Source organism: Fusarium odoratissimum, assembly GCF_000260195.1.
Source record: "Fusarium odoratissimum NRRL 54006 unplaced genomic scaffold supercont1.11, whole genome shotgun sequence".
Classification (NCBI taxonomy): Eukaryota; Fungi; Ascomycota; class Sordariomycetes; order Hypocreales; family Nectriaceae; genus Fusarium; species Fusarium odoratissimum.
Window position 1 is genome coordinate 840,620 of NW_022158697.1, and position 20,895 is coordinate 861,514.

The 20,895-nt window shown below is 50.0% G+C and overlaps 8 protein-coding genes across 14 annotated transcripts; 4 read left to right on the forward strand and 4 right to left on the reverse strand.

Moving 5' to 3' along the window:
• Window position 1: 1 nt before the first annotated feature.
• Window positions 2-2,384, forward strand: FOIG_07751 (uncharacterized protein). 3 transcript variants are annotated; one of them, XM_031207421.1, is made up of 5 exons: window positions 34-174; window positions 284-1,053; window positions 1,114-1,518; window positions 1,570-1,722; window positions 1,773-2,310. In XM_031207421.1, exons 2-5 carry the CDS (start codon window positions 684-686, stop codon window positions 1,988-1,990), a joined length of 1,146 nt encoding a protein of 381 aa, XP_031062954.1. In that variant the 5' UTR covers window positions 34-174; window positions 284-683; the 3' UTR covers window positions 1,991-2,310. The 3 variants fall into 3 exon arrangements, with proteins under 3 accessions (XP_031062953.1, XP_031062954.1, XP_031062955.1); XM_031207422.1 differs by having other exon boundaries at window positions 47-169; window positions 1,773-2,311; XM_031207420.1 differs by having other exon boundaries at window positions 2-1,053; window positions 1,773-2,384.
• Window positions 2,385-2,893: 509 nt separating this feature from the next.
• Window positions 2,894-5,674, reverse strand: FOIG_07752 (uncharacterized protein). Of its 3 annotated transcripts, XM_031207425.1 has the most exons (4): window positions 5,437-5,672; window positions 3,294-5,376; window positions 3,208-3,241; window positions 2,894-3,154 (listed from the first exon to the last, which is right to left on the reverse strand). In XM_031207425.1, the coding sequence occupies exons 1-2, from the start codon at window positions 5,578-5,580 to the stop codon at window positions 3,718-3,720; spliced, it is 1,803 nt and encodes a 600-aa protein (XP_031062958.1). In that variant the 5' UTR covers window positions 5,581-5,672; the 3' UTR covers window positions 2,894-3,154; window positions 3,208-3,241; window positions 3,294-3,717. The 3 variants fall into 3 exon arrangements, with proteins under 3 accessions (XP_031062958.1, XP_031062957.1, XP_031062956.1); XM_031207424.1 differs by having other exon boundaries at window positions 3,294-5,674; XM_031207423.1 differs by having other exon boundaries at window positions 2,894-3,241; window positions 3,294-5,674.
• Window positions 5,675-5,760: 86 nt separating this feature from the next.
• FOIG_07753 (5-methyltetrahydropteroyltriglutamate-homocysteine methyltransferase) lies at window positions 5,761-9,048 on the reverse strand. 2 transcript variants are annotated; one of them, XM_031207427.1, is made up of 4 exons: window positions 8,817-9,048; window positions 8,524-8,641; window positions 8,311-8,468; window positions 5,761-8,251 (listed from the first exon to the last, which is right to left on the reverse strand). In XM_031207427.1, exons 2-4 carry the CDS (start codon window positions 8,594-8,596, stop codon window positions 6,182-6,184), a joined length of 2,301 nt encoding a protein of 766 aa, XP_031062960.1. In that variant the 5' UTR covers window positions 8,597-8,641; window positions 8,817-9,048; the 3' UTR covers window positions 5,761-6,181. The 2 variants fall into 2 exon arrangements, with proteins under 2 accessions (XP_031062960.1, XP_031062959.1); XM_031207426.1 differs by having other exon boundaries at window positions 8,524-9,048.
• Window positions 9,049-9,603: 555 nt separating this feature from the next.
• On the forward strand, window positions 9,604-13,836 carry FOIG_07754 (uncharacterized protein). Its single transcript, XM_031207428.1, has 2 exons — window positions 9,604-11,781; window positions 11,830-13,836. Exons 1-2 carry the CDS (start codon window positions 10,374-10,376, stop codon window positions 13,539-13,541), a joined length of 3,120 nt encoding a protein of 1,039 aa, XP_031062961.1. The 5' UTR covers window positions 9,604-10,373; the 3' UTR covers window positions 13,542-13,836.
• FOIG_07755 (uncharacterized protein) lies at window positions 13,693-16,108 on the reverse strand. The gene is made up of 4 exons (XM_031207429.1): window positions 15,782-16,108; window positions 15,498-15,700; window positions 15,015-15,428; window positions 13,693-14,950 (listed from the first exon to the last, which is right to left on the reverse strand). The coding sequence occupies exons 1-4, from the start codon at window positions 15,828-15,830 to the stop codon at window positions 13,916-13,918; spliced, it is 1,701 nt and encodes a 566-aa protein (XP_031062962.1). The 5' UTR covers window positions 15,831-16,108; the 3' UTR covers window positions 13,693-13,915.
• A 132-nt stretch (window positions 16,109-16,240) lies between these two features.
• On the reverse strand, window positions 16,241-17,431 carry FOIG_07756 (prefoldin subunit 4). Its single transcript, XM_031207430.1, has 4 exons — window positions 17,288-17,431; window positions 17,106-17,234; window positions 16,961-17,028; window positions 16,241-16,898 (listed from the first exon to the last, which is right to left on the reverse strand). The coding sequence occupies exons 1-4, from the start codon at window positions 17,312-17,314 to the stop codon at window positions 16,706-16,708; spliced, it is 417 nt and encodes a 138-aa protein (XP_031062963.1). The 5' UTR covers window positions 17,315-17,431; the 3' UTR covers window positions 16,241-16,705.
• A 107-nt stretch (window positions 17,432-17,538) lies between these two features.
• Window positions 17,539-18,432, forward strand: FOIG_07757 (uncharacterized protein). Of its 2 annotated transcripts, XM_031207432.1 has the most exons (3): window positions 17,539-17,813; window positions 17,871-17,952; window positions 18,005-18,432. In XM_031207432.1, the coding sequence occupies exons 1-3, from the start codon at window positions 17,628-17,630 to the stop codon at window positions 18,022-18,024; spliced, it is 288 nt and encodes a 95-aa protein (XP_031062965.1). In that variant the 5' UTR covers window positions 17,539-17,627; the 3' UTR covers window positions 18,025-18,432. The 2 variants fall into 2 exon arrangements, with proteins under 2 accessions (XP_031062965.1, XP_031062964.1); XM_031207431.1 differs by having other exon boundaries at window positions 17,871-18,400.
• A 47-nt stretch (window positions 18,433-18,479) lies between these two features.
• FOIG_07758 (uncharacterized protein) lies at window positions 18,480-20,748 on the forward strand. The gene is made up of 5 exons (XM_031207433.1): window positions 18,480-19,047; window positions 19,107-19,134; window positions 19,200-19,704; window positions 19,759-20,135; window positions 20,186-20,748. Exons 1-5 carry the CDS (start codon window positions 18,890-18,892, stop codon window positions 20,378-20,380), a joined length of 1,263 nt encoding a protein of 420 aa, XP_031062966.1. The 5' UTR covers window positions 18,480-18,889; the 3' UTR covers window positions 20,381-20,748.
• The last annotated feature ends 147 nt before the right edge of the window (window positions 20,749-20,895 follow it).

Here is a 20,895-nt window from a genome sequence, read left to right on the forward strand (position 1 = left end):
TTGGTTTGGTTTGGTTTGGAAGTTTGACACCGAAGAAAAGTAGCAAGTCCGGGAGGCAGGCATGACCCGTCCCCTCCCCCGCCTGCGCCTGCGCCTGCCGTCCTCCATTACCACTTCCTTCCCGTCAAGATCTACCTTACCTTTCCTACCAATTAACTCGTACCATAAGGTAAGGTCAGTACCTGCTGCCCATACTAGATCAATCTCCACCTCTGGCCTCAGACCTTAATCCTCCAACTCTCCTCTTCTTATCTTTTCCCATTAATTGATCTTCTGTGTAAAGGAACTGCAATCATCAGCATCGTCGCTTCCGTTGTCGTCGCCGTCCTCTGCCGAGGGCACCCGGACGCCCGAGCCCGTGCAGAGACATAAGTGAAGAGCCGCACACCACCGATATCCCGACGCCGCTCCGCTCCCGACCCCCGATCTGGGTCCTTTAAACCCACCCGATCGTCTTTTTCCATTCAAACGTCTCTGTACCTGTACTCGACTCTCCGGTGCCTCGCGTCTGAATGGACCCTACGGCTGCTCTCGATAGGCCGTGTTTCGACCGCGCCTCTAAATAAAGCTATACCTCGACTACATCTATATTCTACCTCTTGGGCTGCGCACGCCCGTATCCTCTCGTCGGTGCTCCGGTTTGAGGTCCATTCGCTCTCTATCCCGGAGAGCGGGAGGAAGCAATGACCACTGGAGCTAAATTGGCCCACCAAGATGTCACAGGCCATCAATCGCAATTGTCGTCACTATCTCCAGCAACAACTTCTGCCATCAGCATGCCTCTAGGCGCTGGAGGGCGACGCGATGGCGAGACCACGGCTTTGACTGCAACGGGTGCCGCCGTCTCTGCAGTACCAAAAAATAGCCCTTCCAACCGTTTTGTTAAACGATACCGAACCGAAATCGCAGCCAGCTCTTCCAGCGTATTCTCTACCCTCGCCGCTTTCCCACTCGACAGCGTCAAGACGCGCATGCAAACCTACCACTACAATGGATTCCTCGACTGTGTTCGCAAGACATATCATGCTGAGAAGCTTGGCGGCTTCTTTCGAGGTATGTTGCAGCCAATTGACAGGGTGTAGTCGGTCGCAATTGACTAACCCGACATTGCAGGCGTCACAGCACCGATGGCAAGTATAACGCTTGTCCGCACCGTCTCCTTTTCGATCTACCAACGTGCCAAATACTCCTATTCAGCTTGGGTCAAGCGCAACTTCGGCTTTGATATCATTGGCCATGTTAATCGTCCTGGCACATATCCGAATCTCTACTCGGTCGCATGCTTTGGCGCTGCTGGTGCGACCGCTGGCTCTTGTATAACCTTTCTCGCCTGCCCTTTCGAGCTCACTAAGCTCAGTGCGCAGGTCTCTGTACTGCTTGCTGAACGCGGTTTGACCAATAAAGGTAGTCACGCTGTGGCAGCTAGCTACCAAAATAAGGGCACCTTGCGGACAATGGCGAACATCATAAAACACCGGGGTGTTTTTGGTCTGTATACTGGTCTGAAGCTTCATCTTCGTGAGTGGCCACTCGAATGATGCGGTTTCTGCACTGGCTAACAATTTGCAGTTCGTGATACATTAGGCACTGCTATCTATTTTATGGTGTATGAAAGCGGGAAACAGATTGGAAACACATTGGCTGGCGATCATCCCAACAGTAACAAAGTGGCTGTTGTTGCTGCTGGTGGTATGTGTGGTTTAGTATCGTGGGCGATGATCTGTAAGTTGAGCTGCACCTTATTGTGAATTCCTTCTACTCACAATTGACAGACCCAATCGATTCAGCCAAGAGCATCTACCAGCGAAACTCGTTACTCTATTCCAAGGGGGAAAAGGTCGAGCCTGCGCCAAAGATCGAATTCTTTAAGCGTCACATGTACCGTGGCCTAGGAGTTTCTATGAGCCGGTCATGCGTTGTGAACGCCATATTTTTCTCGTCATTTGAGTTTGTCAAGAAGCACATTCATCAAATGGACGATGAGAATTAACTTGAACAGAATCTGCCCAATTACGTGTTGGTGGAATAAGCAGGAATATCAGGTGGCCAAGTGATTATTGGGAAAGGTATATGTCGATTTTGGATGGTCGGTAACTGGGAACCAAATGCAGAAGCATGCATGCATTACGAATGGGCGTTATTGGGAATTAGTGATTTATCTTCAGCTATCACATCTGGGTAGTTGTTCAGAGGTGGATGGTGATATGAATACCTCGAAACAGAAGACTGAAGTCTGAAAAGGACAGAAGATAACGGGAACACCAAATTGGTTGTCCTCATGAATAAGAAATTTACTCATTTCATATCACTACTGCCACGTTCTGCTGAGCATCTGACATTCAGCCTACTGGCCAGTCACTATGGACCTTATACAGAGCACATATGAAAGCTTCGTAGTCTCAAAATCTATATGAACTTGGTTTGGAACAGGAATGGGCATCGCGGTACTTCACATACTCATCATGAGAAAAGAGTGAGTCCGGAGAGGAGACGTGTTTACCGAATCTGGTTCATCAAATTGTTGTCATTGAGTGATAAAGTAACCTCTATAGATCACTTTCTATAGACAAGAACCATTCCCTCTCCTTTCTTCACAACCGAACCCTATATCCATTGATACCTCCGAAAGTCATTCGCATCCAACTTCTCACTCCTTCTGTTCTCCCTGTTCCTTGCCCTCCTTAGCCACCTCGTTGGCGTTCTTGTCTGGTGCAGCCTGAGCTTGAGCGTCAAAGCCGGTTTACTTGTCATTCTTGGCCTTTTTGACGAGTATTATTATTCCTCTGTACGTTCTGGAAGGACTGCCTTGTATGGTGGGCATAGAGGAGAAGATTTACTGCGTCGGACTGGATACGGGCCGCAGCCTCCTTGGTCATGGGATAATGGTTTTCTCGACGCCAGACATGATGAATAGTGGATTGAGTAGAGCGTTCTATTAAGTTTTGTGTATGCGTTGTAGAGTGTAGAGTAGTTGTGAGTAGATCAGAGTAGAGTGTGTATGTGGAGTTGTCGTTAATGAGAAGGAAGGATATCCAGAAGTGGGAGAGTCTGGGGGGTATTTATACTTTTCCAGGAAACCTCTTTGTCTCTCTGTTTGATGAGTATTCTTGGTTTGATCTTCGTGTTTGTTTGTTATCGCTTCTTATTGCTTTTTCTGGTCGTGATGCTGTCAGCCGTTTGCTCTAATTGTGGTTTGATCAGGCATACACCAAACAATAGCAGTCAAACAAAAGATGTTATGCTGGATCAACAATTAGCTCACTGGATAGAGATAAAGAGCTGATGTTTGATACCAATTCATCCGGCTAACGGCATGGGAGGCAGATGACAGAAGGGCTCTGTTTGAACTCAGGGATTGAAGACAGAGCATCCTCGCTGATGACAGAAGCAACGCAAATGAATGCACAGATTGTTGGTTTATGCTGGCTACAAGGTAACAATAAACGTGCTTTCGATATATGTTCTATTGTAAGCAGAAGCAAGTAGTCTATCATCATGGTCCTAGCTACTATTACCCTGATGTCCATAATATGATTACCAGAACGCCATGCTTAATCAAGGCGGGCATCTTGACCCACCGCCTATAACTTCACCTCCCTGAGCAACGGATATCGAATGCAAGCCAAGGTCGTTCATAGACCAGAAATAAGTCATGCAACGCCAAAAATGCAATCACCAAGCCACCATCCTCGCTGAGTCCCAAAAAGCTAGCAGTCCTTACTCCTTACGCAAACACTTCAGCAAAGGCGCAATCCTCGACTTTTTGCTCAACCCAACTCGATAGACGGGTTTGTTGATGATTGCTGACAATCCCTTGGAGGGTGTTGAGCTTCTGCTTGTGATTGCTCGTTTCTCTGGCTTCTCCTCCTTCTCTTCTGTTGCAGCATCTGAAGCTTTCGACGCCGCGTCATCGCCCAAACTAGACACAGACTTGGCAAGGATGTTTGGATCGGATTCCTTCAAAATAGAACTTTCTCGACTCTTGCTCTTCAGCGAGGGTTCCATCTCGCTTTCATCTGCTAGCTCATCTTTGCTTTCGGACTCATCGATGTCTATCTTGGGCCTTTTCTCTGGCCGCACAGCATCTTCAGATAGCGACGCATCGTTTGTAGATGCTGACGGATCAATCTTTGGACTCTCCTCCCTTGTGTCTGTTTGATCTGACTTTCTTGGCCTCCCACGCTTCTTCTTGGGTTTCGTGACAGGCGTGACAACCTCTGGTCGAGGTGAAGGTGCCTCTGTCATTGTTGTGGGCTCTTCGATGGCCTTCTTCTTTGGCCGACCCCTAGATTTCTTTGTCTTTGTTACCTTGTCAGGCTCATAATTATCAATCGCTTCTTCTTGCATGGCTGGAAGCTCCGGTTGTTCTGGTTGCTGTTCATCCGTCGTCTCATCATTTGCAGGCTTGGGTGAGTCACCATTCCTTATTTGCTCTAGTTGTCTCGTTGCTTTTTGTTTGGGAGGCGAATCGATGGCGGAGATGACGTCAGGAGATGAATCCCACCTGTTTCCAGTGGCTTGTCCGATTGCTGCTCTATTTGGATCCATCACACTTGAAGGCGGAGGAGGAGCGGTACTCATAAGATAATGAGCATGGCTTCTGGGTGTATTGATGTTTGTTGCATCTCCGCTTGACGCAAGATTGATTTCGAACTGACGGACCAGAGGGAGTTGGTGATTCTGGCTGTCACTAGAGGGCAATTGCACACTCTCGTACTCCAGCTTCTGGGCATGGGCATCTGTAAGCGGGTTTGTGGTGATGAAGAAAGAATCGTCTTGATTGACTGGTAATGTTGGCGGGAGCATGCTGGGTGTTGGTGCTGGCTGGGATTCATGATATTCTCCCTCATTTTCATAACTGAAAGGTATAGCAACCAAGTCCACTTCGTTGGAACCTTGGAAAGAAGGTTCTGGATGGCTGACTCTTCTACGCTTCTTGCCTGAAGGTGAGCCATCTGATCGCCCAGACTTTGAGCTTGGAGTCTTTCCTTGCTTGTCCGACTCTTGCGTGTGACGAGAGTCAGAGGTGGAATCAGACTGAGCCTTCGAACTCTTGACTTTGAGTTTTATCTTAGGCCTAACAGGACGCTCATCAGGTGAACTTGGTACATCCCACATATCGTCCATAACAGCCATGGGTGCCTTTCTTCTGCCTGGTGTTGAGGCCTGAGTCCATTCATCTGGGCCGTTTCCATTGGTCTGTCCTCTTTTTGTTGTTTGATCTCTTGCAGATGGCATTGAAGAGGGTTCAATAAGTCCCGTTACCGTTCTTTTGAAAGGTGCTGGCGTTGTCATCTCAGAGCTTGAGACTGAATGTTGATCCTGATCATGTGATCTGGCTGTCGGTTCTGGAACATATCCACGGGCTGCATCATTCTGCTCATTGTAAATATTTTGAAAGAATGACGGGTTTGTTGATGTCGTCGCACGGCTTACACCTCCAGAAGAATCATTTGCAGCTTCAGTCTGAGCTTCAATTCCGGCTGGTCCAAATGAGAATGGTGCCTGTATATTTGGGGGCGGAGAAAAGCTGCCATCCTCGTCTTCGTCGTCAGAATCGAGTATTACAATCGGAGGCATCCTGATAAGTAGTGGCGCATCGCGTCAGAGGTCACATGTGAAGTATGAATCCTCAATGTTGAAGAAGTTAAGCATAAATTGACATCGTCGCTTGAGAGACAAGGATAACAAAGAAGCGCGTTGTGACGTGGGGCTTGGTAGCTCATCCACGCGTGTGCACGTGAGAAATTTCAACCACATCAGACCAAAACACCATGGCATGGAAAGACTCACATAATAGCTATAACTACTCATTAAACCACTAACGAGACATTATCATATCATAACCATTCACAGCAATTATAGAGAAGGAACAAAAGTTTCATCATCATCATGAAAAATAGGTCAATTTGTTGATTTTAGACCCTCATCTGCTCCCAATCGGGAGGGTATATGCAAATGTTGAATGCTCGCCAAACCAGCCGTACCCAGATCCTAATCCACAGGTTAACTTTTAGGATTTTACCACAAACATATCTGGTCCTTTTTTTAGGCCAGTCCCAAACGCCGATGTTGAAATCGTAGCTGTTTTGAAGAACAGCCTCCACAAAAATGCTATTAACACAATCCTCATACGCCTTCATCACCGTCATCAACCTCTTATACAATTATGGGTTGGCATTTATTTGGCGTACTTGGCACGGAAGTACTTGGCGGCGTTAACCATGTTGGCAAGCGCCTCCTTGGTCTCCTTCCACTGACGGGTCTTGAGACCACAGTCAGGGTCGATCCAGAGCTGCTCGGGCTTAAGGAACTGAAGCATCTCCTCGATGCGGTCCTTGATCTCCTGCTCGCTGGGGACACGGGGAGAGTGGATGTCGTAGACACCAGGTCCGATGTGGCGGGGGTACTCAGAGTCGACAAAGACTCGGAGGAGCTTGGCATCAGACTTGCTGTTCTCAATGGACAGAACGTCGGCATCGAGGGCAGCGATGGCGTGGAAGAAGTCCTGGAACTCAGAGTAACAGAAGTGAGAGTGGATCTGAGTGGCGTCCTCAACACCGGCGGTGGAGAGGCGGAAAGCCTGGACGGCCCACTTGAGGTAGGCATCACGCTCCTCACCGGAGCGGAGGGGAAGACCCTCACGGAGAGCGGGCTCATCGACCTGGATGACGTCGATACCAGCCTTCTCAAGGTCGACGACCTCGTCACGGAGGGCAAGGGCAAGCTGCTCAGCCTGGACGGACTGGTGGACGTCGTCACGAGGGAAAGACCATCGAAGGCAGGTGACGGGGCCAGTAAGCATACCCTTCATGGGCTTCTTGGAGACCGAGACGGCGTACTTGGACTCCTTGACGGTCATGGGCTGAGGTCGAGAGATGTCACCGACGATGATGGGAGGTCGGACGCATCGAGAACCATAGGACTGAACCCAGGCGTGTGTGGTGAAAGCATAACCCTGGAATCGCTCACCGAAGAACTGAACCATGTCGTTACGCTCAGGCTCACCGTGAACGAAGACGTCGAGGTCAAGCTCCTCCTGGATCTTGATGTTCTCCTCAATCTCCTTCTCAATGAAGCGGTCGTACTCCTCAGCGGTGATCTCACCCTTGGTGAACTTGTTTCGCTGAACTCGGATCTCCTTGGTCTGGGGGAAAGATCCGATAGTGGTAGTGGGGAAGAGGGGAAGGTTCAGCTTCTTCTGCTGCTGGCTGATACGGGTGGTGAACTCGCTCTTGCGCTCATAGTCCTTCTGGGTGACCTTGGACTGGCGCTCCTTGACCTGAGGGTCGTTGGTTCGGGGAGAGTCGGCACGAGCCTTGATGGACTTGGCGTTAGCCTCAAGCTGCTCGCGGACGGAGGCAGGGCCCTCAGTGACGGCCTTGGCAATGAGAGCAATCTCAGAAGCCTTCTCAGTAGCGAAAGAGAACCAGTCGGCAATCTCGGGGTCCAGCTTCTTCTCGCTGGCAAGAGTGTGAGGGGTGTGGAGGAGAGAGCTGGAGGTGGCAGCGATGACACGATCCTTGCCGAGCTTCTGGATAGCGGTCTCAACGGTCTCGATAGCACGCTTCAGGTTGGTCTTCCAGATGTTGCGGCCGTCGACGACACCAGCAGAGAGGATGGTGTTGGAGCCGATAGCGCCGAGAACCTTCTCGAGCTGCTCGGGGTTGCGGACAAGGTCGATGTGGACACCATAGACGTCCTTGGGGAGGAGGTCAAGGTTGTGGACGATGTCACCGAAGTAGGTGGTGAAGACAATCTTGGGGATCTTGTCACCAAGGCTGGCGAACTTCTCATAGGCGGGCTTGAAGGCAGCCTTGGTCTTCTGGGGAAGATCGAAGACGAGGACAGGCTCGTCAATCTGGACAGTCTCGGCACCAGCCTCCTTCAGCTGGGTGAGGATCTGCTCATAGACGGGGAGGAGCTTCTCAAGAAGGTCGATGGGCTCGACAGACTGGCCACGGTCGGCCTTGCCGAGGTGGAGGAAAGAAACGGGACCAACGAGGACGGGGCGGGTGTTGATGCCAGCCTCCTTAGCCTCCTTGAACTCAGCAACAGCCTTGGGGCTGTCAGTGAGCTTGAAGGTCTGGTTGTCCTGGAGGGTAGGCTTGACGTAGTGGTAGTTGGAGTCGAACCACTTGACCATCTCCAGAGAGGGAACATCGACACCCTCCTTCTGGTGACCACGGCCCATGGCGAAGTACTGGTCAATGGGGTCAAGGCCATCCTTGGTGTATCGCTCGGGAACAGCCTAAAGGATGTGGGTCAGCAAATGTTGTTCTATGACTCGAAGGTGAGGGAGATACATACACCAAAGTCCTGGATCTGGTGGAGGACCTGGTCGTAGAGGGCGAAGTCGTTGCTGGGGATGATGTCGACACCGGCATCCTGCTGGATCTTCCAGTGAGCAAGACGGAGGCGCTTAGCCTCAGCCAGGAGGTCGGACTGAGAGATCTTTCCACCCCAGTCTAAGGTTTGGTTAGTCGATGATGACACGAGTCAGAGATTTTGCGGGAGACTGACAAGCTTCGGTGGCCTTCTTCAGGTCACGGTTAACACCCATACGGGGGAAACCGAGGATAGCGGACTGAACCATCTTGACGGTTGATTCAACTGCTTCTGATTCTTACTTTGGGTATAACTGTTGTTGTCAAGTTAGTCTTTTGTTTTGAATTTTTGGTTGAGAGCACGGTGCAGGCGGGGGTAGCAGCGGGGAGAGGGGGCGGAGGAAATCGAGCAGGGCTGGACTGGACTGGATGGAGGGGAGCTGGCGGGGAGTTGAGAAAGGCGGAAGAAGGGTGAAGAGCTTCACGTACAAAGTGGTTAAGAGCCCTTGTCTGTGCCAAATTGGATCAATTGAAAGATCCTTTTCGAGATAGAGCAAAGGGCAAGAGTGAGATGAAGAAGAAGAAAGGAAAAAGGAAGAGAAGAAAAGTTGGGAGTCGAGAGTAGAAGAATGTTTTGAGCTTGCTCAGACGAAAAATCAGAGGGGACCAACCAAGCCAGGCCGAAAGCGGGGGAGGGGTAAAAAAGTGGTCGAGGAAAGCTACGCCGCTGATCTGATTGGCGCCGGAGCACTCGAGATATCTTACCATTCGTTTACCCACTTCACCGATAAGTGTAGGAGTAGCTTGCCTGCCACTGACGGCCACTCTAGCCACTGCCACTGCTACAGGACTGTACAACTCAGGCGGGAGCCTCTAACAACATCCACCTCGAATCTCACGTATTCGTACCTAGCCTACTACGGTATGAGGTGGTTGGTTAATCGGAGGAGGCGGTTGCCGGAGTGGATTTTCAGGGCCCTTTCCACGGCTCACGGGCTGTCGGTGGGCGCTAATGGAGGGGCAGTTTGCAGCAGCTCTGCAGCTTGTGGCAGGGGTATTCACCGTTCTCGCAGGGCACAATGGGGCTAGTACGCCTCAATGAATCTTTGCTCGGCTCCCGAATTGCGTGCTTGGATGTCAATCACCTCATCAACCAATTTTCTCTTCTCTCAGGAGCTACAATGGAGCAAAGGAAGCAGGAAGAAGTGCTGAGGCCAATTTCTACCTCGCCGCAGATCGGCCTTTGGCGTCGTTTTGCAACCCACTTTGTTGAGAAGATCGACCATTCGTAGCCTCCAACAGGAGGACGTGTCCTAATTTTTCGTTCAACGGTGTCGGTGTCTACCTACTCATGGTTTACAACGGCCTATCGTACTGGAGACCGACCACGTGCTTTAGCGTTGTGTTGTTGTGATGTTGTAGGAATTGCGCTTACACCGGAAATTTTCGGAGTTTACAGGATTTGGACTACGTATGACAAGCCAAGGTGCATCAAGGAGAGTGCCGAAAACTTCATACATTTTCAAGAAGATGGATTCACTAGAAAACTGATTAATTGCTCTACGATAAGACTTGTTCTACACTGCCTACTTACGCGACTCATAACAGGAAAGATAATAATCAGGTGCAGCTCTAGGTTAGGTGTGTTGTTTCTGATCAAGAGAGATCTGATGCTCAAACAACACAAATCAGTAACAATGTCGATTGAGAAAGTCATAACAGCATGATGAAAGGTCGTCTCCTTCTCCAACAGGTGGCAGCATGGATCAAGTGACTTTGACTCTCAAGGCTGACCTCGTGGTGAGTGCATTGCACCTTCCAATGAGCAAGGTGTAGGTGGGCAGATAGGAAGGAACAGACGTGGAAGTCGTGATGGCCTCAACCAAACGCTACCAGGCTTCCACTCGAACTCTCCAGGAAGAGGCATTCCTGTTTCATCAACACTCTTCATTTTGGACGACCCTCATGACTTCTTTCTTTTGGTGACCCTTCACTGCTTTTTGGTCGTTTCTTGGAAGAATACCCCTATCCTCCAAAGCCTCACTAATGCCTTCCTTCAACCTCTCAAAACTCCTTTGTTGTTGCAAGATCCCAAAACGCAGTAAGCAGAATTCGGAATCTACCGCAAACGATGTAGCTCTCCAGCCGATTCCTGTTTTGGCTCCCCCTACTGAGGAAGATCATCAAGAACGCAGTGAGAAGAATCGACAGTCCCTCATAGGTTTGCCGGACACGGCTTGGGCAATACCAGTACGCAACAGTTCTTTCGAAAGCAGCTCTGTCATACGTCAGCATGTGGATGACGACGATTCAGATTCAGATCAAGATCGAGCACAACCAACAAAGAAGTCCAGCACTGCGTTTGATACTGTACGCAATAAGCTCATTCGCACCATCTCGCATAGCAACAATGGAGACCACCCATCCCATGTCTCTGTTGGGAACAGTGAAGAGGAGATTGCACGCAGAGCCGAATTGAAGCGCATCATGCACCAAAGGATTCAGGATGAACTCAAGTCAGATGAGTCGGATGATCACACTGAGAGTAAACCCACGAACAGTATCCGGTGTATGGCTTCAGCCGTTGATGTGACCTTGCCTAATTCTGGACCCCGAGATGCTATTGAATTCGGCGTCAGCAAGTCTTCTTCTCGCAATGGACATTCTACTCAACTCGACTCGGATCAGGTCGATCAGGACACGCATCAAGACAGTCGAGTTTCTCAACAAGGTGAAAATAGGCCACAAAGAACATTTTCACAGAAATCAGAGTCAACTAACGGCGCTGATGATTGGAGACAAGATGATGTGCATTCAAGGCCCTCTCCTTCTTACCCCAAAAGGCACGTTTTAGCGAGCGAAGACGGTGACTTCACACATTCTCAGAAATCTTTCCAGCTGTCAAACGGCACTGGGCGTCTCGACCGTATTCTGGGACCAGACAGCAGCTTCAACAGCCGTCATGCTTCTTCAGGAGATGGGCATTCTGCTCTTGGCGTATGGCTCATAGCCCAGGGCCTCCGCTCAAGAGACAACTCAACCCTTTTCCTTGACGAAGAAGATGAACTAGAACCAACTGAAGATACTAAGCCAACTGATTACAATACTTCTTCACTGAAACGGGCGGAGGGGGATCATGACCGAGAGCGTCGAGAGACACCAGCAAATGGAAATCCAAATATACCCCATGCACCAACCATTATTGACATACCCAACACGGTAGAAACATACTCTCGGTCCAATTTCAATGCAAAGAATGATCGCTACGAAATATCAAGCTTATCTGGAGAGTTGCCATGGGGCCCTACTGTAACAGCCCTTCTCAATTCATTTACCGACCACACGTCTTCAGGTGACCCATCAAAGTCACAGCCTAGTCCAATGCGATCCCAGCAGAATCTTTATAAACTTGACCCCAAGGACCTGGATAGCATGGAGCTATCCCCGTTCAAATGTAAGTGATTTCTAACCACCACTTTTCAATGACTAACCTGGTGAAAAGGGCGAAGCCATACTTCTTCCCAAGACCAGGATAATGCCAATGACCACAACTCCAAGAGTGTGAATACCGGCGTGCCCCAGATAAGGTCTCAGTCTTATGGAAACATTCACAATGCTGAATTTCCAGTGAAGGCTCCACAAGACACGACCTCCTTAGCTCAATCAGAATCTGCCAGCTTCCTGCAACGTGAGGCTGAGCTCGGGTCCATTAGGCGACGTTTCAGTGAAGCATTAGCACTGAAGAAACCGGAGAAAAGAGTGGTTACACGTTTCCGTGAGGAGTTCTCCGAATCTTCGCTGCCACCAACTGTCCACAAATCCTTTAGAAACAAAATCCAGCTGGCAATTCCGAGCCACCTGAGGGCGAAATCTGATGGCATTGACCTCCGACACAAAGAGGGCTCTTCTGGGCCACCCAAAGGGCAAAATTACCTGCTCGACCCTGTGGAAAGATTGGGAGGGCACGAAAGAGAAGCGAGTGACAGGTCAAAGGGTCGTTCGAACTTGAGCATTCGACCTCACATGAGTCGGCTGCCAACCGAGGAGTATCACAAGCCAGGATTAAAGCGCCGAGAGAGCGCGACAGACCTGTGGCAACGGGCCATCAGACTTGAAGTTGAGAGAAGACACAGCAGCAGTATTCATTTAAGCACAACAAAGCCGAGCCAGAGAAGTCAGTCCTCCAACAGGTCACTAAATGACCTAGGAGCAGCTAGAAATAGCACCAGCAGTGTCTTGGATACGAGACGAGAGGTCTCTCAACTAACTCCCACAACGGATGAGCTGTCCTCGCCAGGGAACTCAAAGTGGCTCATTGAGCGCTGGGTTGCCACAATGCGACCTAGGATAGGGGAATCAGCAGGGGATATGAGGTTAGCACGACTCGCGGGGCCTCCGAAGTCTTGGTCCAGATTCCCGTCCCACAATAGAGAGGAAAGGAATAAGAACGCGACAGATAGAGACAGAGTGCATCCCAGAGATTTTGCGGTCAAGCATATGACGTCTGAAGGTCAGACTAGAAGGGCCACAGATGCGCCCCTTGATGAGGCAAAGCAGCGTGCACGTACTCTGCCACGGTCTTTTTCAACCAAATTTGGTGAGCTGGTCAAGTCAAAGATGGGACGGATTATCCCATCCAAAGGTATTAGACATCGTGTCAATCAAGATCATTTCAGAAAACATGCTGCCTTAAGTTCAGCTTGTATGGAATATCCCGAAATGGGGATTCGCCCTTCCGAATCTGGATATGCCGAGCTTCAAGCACTGGGGAGAGAGATCCGCAACATGAAGGGGGAGCCTCACCTGCATGTCCCGGACAGGGAGATGTCGAAGCCACAGTCTTCCAGAAGCTTGGGTGATAGAGTAGTTGCTTTAATGCACGAAGCGATCGGTCAACGACACTCGAAACATGACGACGCTGCTGAAGTCACCGAGTACCCAACAGTCCCTCTTACACCAAGCGTGGTCAGAGAGAGCATTGTCGCAACAGATGTATTTATCACGCCGAGGAGTCGATTTTCGAATGATGCCATGGACGGAGAAGCAAAGACGGGCACAGAAGCGGAATCAAATAAGGTGAAAGACCAGAAGGCACAGCTAACGGTACCCGAGAGTATCAAGGACGCCCCCCCGAGCAACTCCTCGACCAGTATCAAAGACGTGGGGCCCCACACACAACTTTCTACGCCCGAAAAGGGCTCGACTCAACTGTAACAGTCTGTTTAAAGGAAACGAAATTTATTACCACGGCTATATTGGCCGGCAAGCACACTTGTGAAAATGCTAGATATCCTAGGATGGGGAGGACATGACAAGCACCATGTACTTGTGAACGAAGGTCGAACTAGGGAATTTTATTCATTCTGTCTTTTTAGCCTGCTGAAGTTAACAAGCTTTGCGTATGCTATCTCTAATACTAGAGTGTTATTATTCTGCTCCCTTGTCAATAGATCAGGTGTCTTGACTCATTGGCAGACTTTTGTGCGACTTCACAAGCCTTCCCGTGTACCGTTTATGCTGCAATCCGGTCAAACGCGGGTGAAATGATGACCAGAGGTTGCACCAACAAGAAGGAAGCCGTGCCATAATTAAACGACCTCCTTCTCCTTCTCTCTTTCTTCTCTTCTGAGCTCATAACGCTCCTTTCTAGCTCTCGCCTCCTCCTCTTTCCGCTGCATTTCCTCCTTTCGCTCCCGTAGCGCAATGCAGAACTTTGAGCGAGACCGGATGCTGGGACCCTTCCAGATGAAAATAAACGGAATGAAACACATGAGGGCACTGAGACCACCGAGAAGAGAGCATGCACCATTGATGTGGAGTTGACGGAACATGGGGTTTGTGGCAAGTGGTAGCACAACAGCAAAGAGAGAGCGTGTTGTAGATGACGCAGCATTCGCAGAGGCAGCAAAGATCTCATATGCATCTGTGAGGTAGTTGAGTATGGCCATGAAGATTAGCATGAAACCCATCCCAAACAAGACACCAGCAAGCATAGGGGCGGCGAAGGAAATCTCTGCACGGGCAGACCAGCCGAGCCAAAAGAGAGAGACGACAAAGAGGGGACCACCGAGACAGGCTAGAGGTAGACGACGATACTCTTCGCGTTGGACCCAGGGGGCATTACGCTCTGTAGCACGAGCAAGTGTGTTATCCCATGTCCAGAAGATGGGAAGAGTCAGAGCTGCACCACCAAATATTGGAAGATATGCGAGGCCAGTAACGCCTGGCGAAAGGCCATAGACGTCTTGGAAGATGATTGGGAATGCCTGGAAAGACATGTAAAATATGGAGTAGACAAGGGCGAGATAGGCGCAAGAGGTTGTCACAATGGGCTCAGATATGATCATGCGAAGAGGGCGAGTCAGAACCACAGTGAGAAGCTGTCTTAGGTCTGTTGTCTCGAGATCTCGAGGGGCAATGGCACGAGATGAAGGATCTTGCTTGCGGAGTTTTCGAGCGCGGCGTGAGAGGAGAATCGGGCCGTATGTCTCAGGGAGGAAGATGATGAGGATGAGCGTAAAGCCTGCGATGATGAGAGCAATCCAGAAGACCCAGCGCCAACCAATATTAGGGCCAGCGAAGCCAGATAGGATAGGAGAGAGGATGGGACCACCAGTAGTACACTATTGCCAGGTCAGCTTATACCATGCATGCAGGAACTTTTGAAGATTATCAGTAGATACTCACCACCATGAAAATGGCAAAGGCTCTGCCTCTTGTCCGCGGGTCATTATACACATCTGCCAGGATACCAGCCACGATGGCAATAGGTGAGCTAGCAAAAGCTCCACAGAAGAAGCGGAAGACTAACAGAGCAGGCCAAGTCGGAGCCAGAGCACAAGCCATAGTGAAGATGGTGAAGAGACAAAAGGTGACTAGACTTAGATCCCTCCGTCCATAATGTTCGCTGAGAGGACCCCAAACAACCGGGCCTAGTACATAGCCGATGAGGTAAACAGAAATGGGCAAGACACTCTGTTCTTCTGAAGTGATGCCAAAGTCTTTGGTTATATCAGGAATGGCCATACTTGGAAGGGCAGAACCCATGGTAGAGTTGATGACGAGAACGGATGTACATAGTACAACTATTTTCTTTTTTGTCTGTTATAGGTCTCTACAATTAATAAAGCCATTCTGCTGAAAATAAAAAAAGCAGGATGAAGGACATACATCTGACCAATTTACTGGGTTCTCAGGATCGTCAACTTCCCAAGTGACGAGGACTTCATTTGTGCGGCTCCGGGTCCGAGAACGGATGTTGTGAAGGGCGCCAAGACCTCGGTCCGCTGCCTCTTCTTCATACCGAGATTGAGCCTCGATTTCGTCGAGATGATGTATATGATCTGAGAATGAGCTGCTTCTCCTCCGTCCACCTAACAAATTGTGAGCTTGACTTCACTCCAGAATACAACAGTTTAGTCTTGGGAAGAAGAAGAATATTAGCAACGACTTACGGTATGGTGACGGTTCCCGTGTAGTCTCACTGGATTCACTTGCAGCCATGGTTTCTTGGTGAATGGACGCACTGAAGCTATTCACATGAGAAAGCAATCAATTGGAAGAGTAAAACAGCAGTAGCAGCTACATTCATATGATGTTGAAAAGAAAAGAATGAACAATACGGACAAACACACGAAGTGGATAGGTTCTGCATGCACTCTTCTTCCCCATGACACTTCAAAAATGGCCGATACGGGGGTTTGCATATCCATTGGCTAAGTGGCTACGCCCTCCCTCTTCCTGATCTCATTTGGGTTGCTACTGTAAGGCGTAATCCAATGCATGGAGGCATCTGTGTGGCAAGCCCCCATAACTACCACAACAGGAGATCCGGAGCCGGGCCTCAAATATGGGGCACTCGTGGGTAAAAGGTGGGATTCGCGGCGCCGATGATGGAGGCGGCGGGTGTGGGAGCCTCTTCCGCAGGTGAGGGGAGGTCGCAGGGCGTCATGAGAACCTTTGTTATCGTTCCCCGGAGCAGTTCCCAGGGTACTACAGCTCAATTCTCGATAGTCTGGAGGGTTGGTCCCGCATTAGCTTCAATCAACTCAAAGAGCGAGCGAATCGGTGTTGTTTGGTCATCAAAGTTGGGGTTGATCGAAGTGGTTCTTGGTGACCGATAAACCGGGAATAGCCACCGGACACAAGACTAAGGAGGTGAGCTCTTCCATAGACATGCAAGTTGCTGACCCGGCTCTCGATACCGGAGTGCGTGACCGGCGACCCCCAATGGGATTACAAATAAGGTTGCCCGCAAACGTTGCTATGTGCAGAAGAATTGCTGCATTCACGGGAGACTGGATAAGAATTCTTCCGGCTGAATCGGTGTGGCTTTTTTGGTTTCTTTGGAGGGGGTATCAGGCTTCGACTTTCTTTGTTCAAGTCTCTAGGTTGATCTGCTTTCCGAATCTGGCATATAGCTCGACCTTGAGCTTGGTCATCTCCTCGCGGATAGATGATAGCTTCTCCTCCAAAGATGTTGACTCTTCCTCGAGCTTCTCTGTTGCCTGCTCCAGCATCTCCTGAGCCTGCTCTACCGAGACATGGAAAAATGCATCGCCAATCTTGTATCTGTGTCGAAGTCAGTCTACTGTGTTTTCGCTTTCGCTTTGAGGGGTATTTCGCTTTCGTACTGGATCTTTTCGTCCTCGTCGGCGAGTTCAAGTTCGGTGGACAAATCGTCGAGCTCTTCCTTTTCCTTCTACATAGCAATACTGAATCAGTCGGTGTTCAGAGAGGCTCTGGAGGCATTCCGATGCTTGTATTTCGTAGACGTACGGTTTTTGTGCTCAGTTCCTCCTCCAAAAGGATTTCTCGCTGGTGTAGGCGACTGAATCTGTTGATCTTGTCCTGGTCCTCACGTCGAACCTCAACCTCGTCCGCTGCCTCCTCGTCCGCCTTTGAAAGCTAGAGGGCTGTCAGAAATAGTAGGATCATACTTGTGATCATGGATGACTTACCATACGACGTTGTACTAATGAAGCCATGGTGGGAGACTGAAGATGCTATCGCTATTGTACAGATCTCAAGCTTGTGAGCCTTGAGCACAATCAATCCCAATCCAAAGGTGGGTTACAGTGCAGATTCTCAGCCGTCGACCTGGCACTGTACACCCCTCAATGGGAGACAGGGGCTTCTTCGATTTGAGGGTGTGGCGCTCAAGGTACGTACTGTAGGCATCTCGGGCGCTGCCGATTGGCTTATTCCCGAAGTTTAGATCAGTGAGGTCAGAGTAACAGCGGTAGAACGCGCATTGTCAACACTGCAAACTAACAAAACAACAACCATTTCTCTTCAACCATGGCGCTCGGAAAGAAACCATACCCCAAAGCGACGGTCAAGAAGATCATCAAGGCTCATTCAAACCATAATTTAAAGAAGAATGCCGATGTTACTGTGCGTTTAGACGTTCTCATGATCGCAAATGCTGCTAATGTTTACTTACTTGTCTTAGATCTTCCTCGACTACGTCCTATTCATGGAAACGTACGAATTCGACGAATCTTCCTATACCGCGACGACCTAAGCTAACTAAATCAAAAGTCTTATCAAAGAAGCGGCGATCCATTCGAAACAGTCGGGCGAACGAGGTCTCTCTGCGAGGAGCGTCAAGAAGGTGACGAGAGTATGTCGTGTGAAGCATCGTCTCTCCGCATCTGCTGATCCGTGCTGTCTAGGATACCTTGACCAAATTTAAGGGTTGAAGAAAACGAATAATTGCGACAAAAAACAAAACCCACCGAACTTACAGTGTTAAGATCCTCAAGAGCCGCGCCGCCATTGAGAGCCATACAGGCATAGCCGCGACATCCGACATGATACAGCAGTATCACATACACGGCAAATATTACAGGCTTGGGAATTGAGCCACTGTATGATAACCCCTGACGGATTCCGCGACCGGGAGGAGGGCATCGCGAGGTTGAAAGAACATGGCGCTTGCGCACGAGACCACCTCATCCACTTAACCTCAGCTGAATGCGACGGTTGGGTGGGGCTTTTCCTTGTCATGACGATGATGCAGACCAACGAGAGAACACTCCGTCTCTATCCGTACAAACAACATAGATTAGGACAAACAATGGATGAGTCTTCATAAAGAAAATGCTGTACCCAACCTAAAATTCATCATAATGTGAAACCATCTTAGGCCATAATTGTATAGAGCAATAGGCAGCCCCGTATTCTCGGCCAGAAACAATGACAGTGTCAATGCAGGGGGTTGCCTGGGCACTCTGAGGTTAGTGTTGGTGCTGGCACTGGCACTGGCGGGCACAGACAGGCAAGGCAAAGCTTCGTTGTACCACAACTCGGACTTCTCCTTCTCCTGCTCCAGCTCAGCTACCTCACCTTACTCTTCTCCACCAACTGCTTCTCCCAAACTCAACTCTTCTCTCTCCTCCAAAACATTCTAAACGCATCTCTAGCATTTAGCGTTTTCAATTACTTAAACACTCAACGAACCATCGCCTCTGTAAGCCTGTCGTACACATCGTTGACAGTGCCGTAACGTCTCCGCGCAAACTCTACCAACAATCACACGATCTCTGCATCCTACCGCGATGGCTGCTCAAGCTGTTCAGCCTTCCAAGTCCGCGAAGAAGAAGGCCGCCAAGGCCCTCGAGCGAACCGAATCTCCTGCGCCCAGCGTTGCCTCTGCCACTGCCGATAAGAACAGCGATGACAGCTTCGAGAGCCCATACATCAAGGAGATCCAAAAGTACGTTTTTGGAGCTTGAGTTAATATGCAAAGACGGTAGAGTGCTAACGGCTACAAAGGAACATCCGAAATGTCAACAAGAAGATCGTACGTGCCTTTTTGCCTTGTTGCAGCCCAACTGTCGATCATCGTCATACTGACTTTACCGTTAGACCAACGCTTCCAAGACCGACTCCCTCCTGAGCCAGAACCCCGGCAAGTCCCTTGATGAATTGGTCGAGTCTCGAATCATCAACAACGACCAGAAGGCCCAGATCCTCAAGAAGCCCGCTCTGCAGGCCCAGCTAGCGCAATACGAGGAACAGCTTGTGCAATACCAAAAGGTTGACGAGCAGTACCGCACACGTGCCGCCAGTGACAAGGCAGAATGGGAGAAGAACTTGGAGAAGGCCAAGGCCGATGCTGTTGCAGAGGCCAAAGCTGAGTCTACCAAGGCTCTCCATGACAACCTCCTCGTCCTCTCACAATTCTTGCGACTTGCTGCCTACCGCCGCGAGGAAGCTCAGGACCCCGACTCTGATGAGAGCCAAGCTATCGAGGGTGTGCTTCTTGCCATCTACTCTGGTGACGAGAACGCTGTCCAGTCTATGCTGAAGCTTGTCAATGGCTCTGAGGATCAGATTTTCAGCGTACCTGGCGAGCAACTACAGACCTCTTGTGAGTATCCCCATCCGGCCTAATTTCAGACTTGTCTCTTCTAACAATACTTAGTCTCCAAGGTCAAGGCCCTCGCTCAAGAGTACAAGACTCACTTTGACGAGCCCCAGCCTGCTGAGGGTGACGCTGAGCACGTTAAGGAAGTTGCTACCGATCCTACTATTGCGCACGCTGCCGCTACCGAGATTGAGGCTGGCGACACCGCCGCTCCCGTTGTCACTGAGCCTTCTTCCACCTCCAACGGCTTGGCCAACGCCAGTGTTGCTGATGAGGCTGCTAATGCTGTCGCCGAAAGCCATTGGGACACGAGTAACGATCTGTCCGCTTCGCAGGAGTGGGTCGATGTGAAGCCTGCCGAGGCTGTTGAGGCCGATGCTGCTGCTCCCACTCGCGTTGCCAACACCCACTCTTGGGCTGATGACCACCCGGAGGTAAGTCGATTGTTTACTCCATATTATACGATCAGATGCTAATAAATCAGACCACTGCCCCTGCTGATCCCAACGACGGATTCCACCAGGTGCAGCGAAAGGGTCCCCGTCACGAAGGTGGCAACCACCGAGGTCGCGGACGAGGCGAGCACCGTGGTCGAGGTGGATTCCGCGGTGATGGTCGTGGCCGCGGCCGCGGTCGTGGTGGTGCTGGTCGAGGCGGACGACGCGGCGATGAGGCTTAAGTACCTCGAAACATGGCATGCGGTAAACACACAAACTTACGAATCTCCTTTTATCTCCCGGAGGCAAATGTACACCATGAGATGACGGCGTTTACAAGTCAAGATTTCTATCTAGGGCGAATAGCCAGGGGACGGACGGTGGACTTGAGGACTTTGCATTTTGGGGTTTTGATGATTTTGGGACTCGGATATACATCTGGCCACGGTTTCGGTTGGAGTTCTCTATACCTTTGTAACAAAATAGGCCTTCCGGGGATTGGGCAGTAGGTAAATAATGTGAATGGATACCCGCCAAATGTGTTTGATGTGTGACACATGATTCAAAGTCATGTGAAGATTGTAAACTGAGCCATTGAGTTATAGTATGGTTCAAAAGACTACCATGAAGATCGGAACTACATATTACGTCAAGAGTATCGTCTCATTATATGATGCTGGACATGTTATGTTGCCTCATGGCAAGGCTAAGGGCCGAAGCTAGAGCTCGAAAGTGTGCCGTCATAGGGTTGACAGGG

What these genes read in the sequence shown, in the direction of transcription:
- FOIG_07758 (XM_031207433.1), top strand. Translation starts at nt 18,890, where the DNA reads ATGGCTGCTCAAGCTGTTCAGCCTTCCAAGTCCGCGAAGAAGAAGGCC. An exon ending in TACATCAAGGAGATCCAAAA is followed by an intron (nt 19,048 to 19,106) that starts GTACGTTTTTGG and finishes ACGGCTACAAAG; the next exon opens with GAACATCCGAAATGTCAACA. An exon ending in GAAATGTCAACAAGAAGATC is followed by an intron (nt 19,135 to 19,199) that starts GTACGTGCCTTT and finishes CTTTACCGTTAG; the next exon opens with ACCAACGCTTCCAAGACCGA.
- FOIG_07753 (XM_031207427.1), bottom strand. Translation starts at nt 8,596, where the DNA reads ATGGTTCAGTCCGCTATCCTCGGTTTCCCCCGTATGGGTGTTAACCGT. An exon ending in GAAGAAGGCCACCGAAGCTT is followed by an intron (nt 8,469 to 8,523) that starts GTCAGTCTCCCG and finishes ACCAAACCTTAG; the next exon opens with ACTGGGGTGGAAAGATCTCT. An exon ending in ACCAGATCCAGGACTTTGGT is followed by an intron (nt 8,252 to 8,310) that starts GTATGTATCTCC and finishes CACATCCTTTAG; the next exon opens with GCTGTTCCCGAGCGATACAC.
- FOIG_07751 (XM_031207420.1), top strand. Translation starts at nt 684, where the DNA reads ATGACCACTGGAGCTAAATTGGCCCACCAAGATGTCACAGGCCATCAA. An exon ending in TGGTCTGAAGCTTCATCTTC is followed by an intron (nt 1,519 to 1,569) that starts GTGAGTGGCCAC and finishes AACAATTTGCAG; the next exon opens with TTCGTGATACATTAGGCACT. An exon ending in AGTATCGTGGGCGATGATCT is followed by an intron (nt 1,723 to 1,772) that starts GTAAGTTGAGCT and finishes CACAATTGACAG; the next exon opens with ACCCAATCGATTCAGCCAAG.
- FOIG_07757 (XM_031207431.1), top strand. Translation starts at nt 17,628, where the DNA reads ATGGCGCTCGGAAAGAAACCATACCCCAAAGCGACGGTCAAGAAGATC. An exon ending in TACGTCCTATTCATGGAAAC is followed by an intron (nt 17,814 to 17,870) that starts GTACGAATTCGA and finishes CTAAATCAAAAG; the next exon opens with TCTTATCAAAGAAGCGGCGA.
- FOIG_07756 (XM_031207430.1), bottom strand. Translation starts at nt 17,314, where the DNA reads ATGGCTTCATTAGTACAACGTCGTATG. An exon ending in CATTAGTACAACGTCGTATG is followed by an intron (nt 17,235 to 17,287) that starts GTAAGTCATCCA and finishes ACAGCCCTCTAG; the next exon opens with CTTTCAAAGGCGGACGAGGA. An exon ending in AGGAACTGAGCACAAAAACC is followed by an intron (nt 17,029 to 17,105) that starts GTACGTCTACGA and finishes ATTGCTATGTAG; the next exon opens with AAGGAAAAGGAAGAGCTCGA.
- FOIG_07754 (XM_031207428.1), top strand. Translation starts at nt 10,374, where the DNA reads ATGCCTTCCTTCAACCTCTCAAAACTCCTTTGTTGTTGCAAGATCCCA. An exon ending in GGAGCTATCCCCGTTCAAAT is followed by an intron (nt 11,782 to 11,829) that starts GTAAGTGATTTC and finishes CCTGGTGAAAAG; the next exon opens with GGCGAAGCCATACTTCTTCC.
- FOIG_07752 (XM_031207424.1), bottom strand. Translation starts at nt 5,580, where the DNA reads ATGCCTCCGATTGTAATACTCGATTCTGACGACGAAGACGAGGATGGC.
- FOIG_07755 (XM_031207429.1), bottom strand. Translation starts at nt 15,830, where the DNA reads ATGGCTGCAAGTGAATCCAGTGAGACTACACGGGAACCGTCACCATAC. An exon ending in ACGGGAACCGTCACCATACC is followed by an intron (nt 15,701 to 15,781) that starts GTAAGTCGTTGC and finishes ACAATTTGTTAG; the next exon opens with GTGGACGGAGGAGAAGCAGC. An exon ending in ACCCAGTAAATTGGTCAGAT is followed by an intron (nt 15,429 to 15,497) that starts GTATGTCCTTCA and finishes GACCTATAACAG; the next exon opens with ACAAAAAAGAAAATAGTTGT.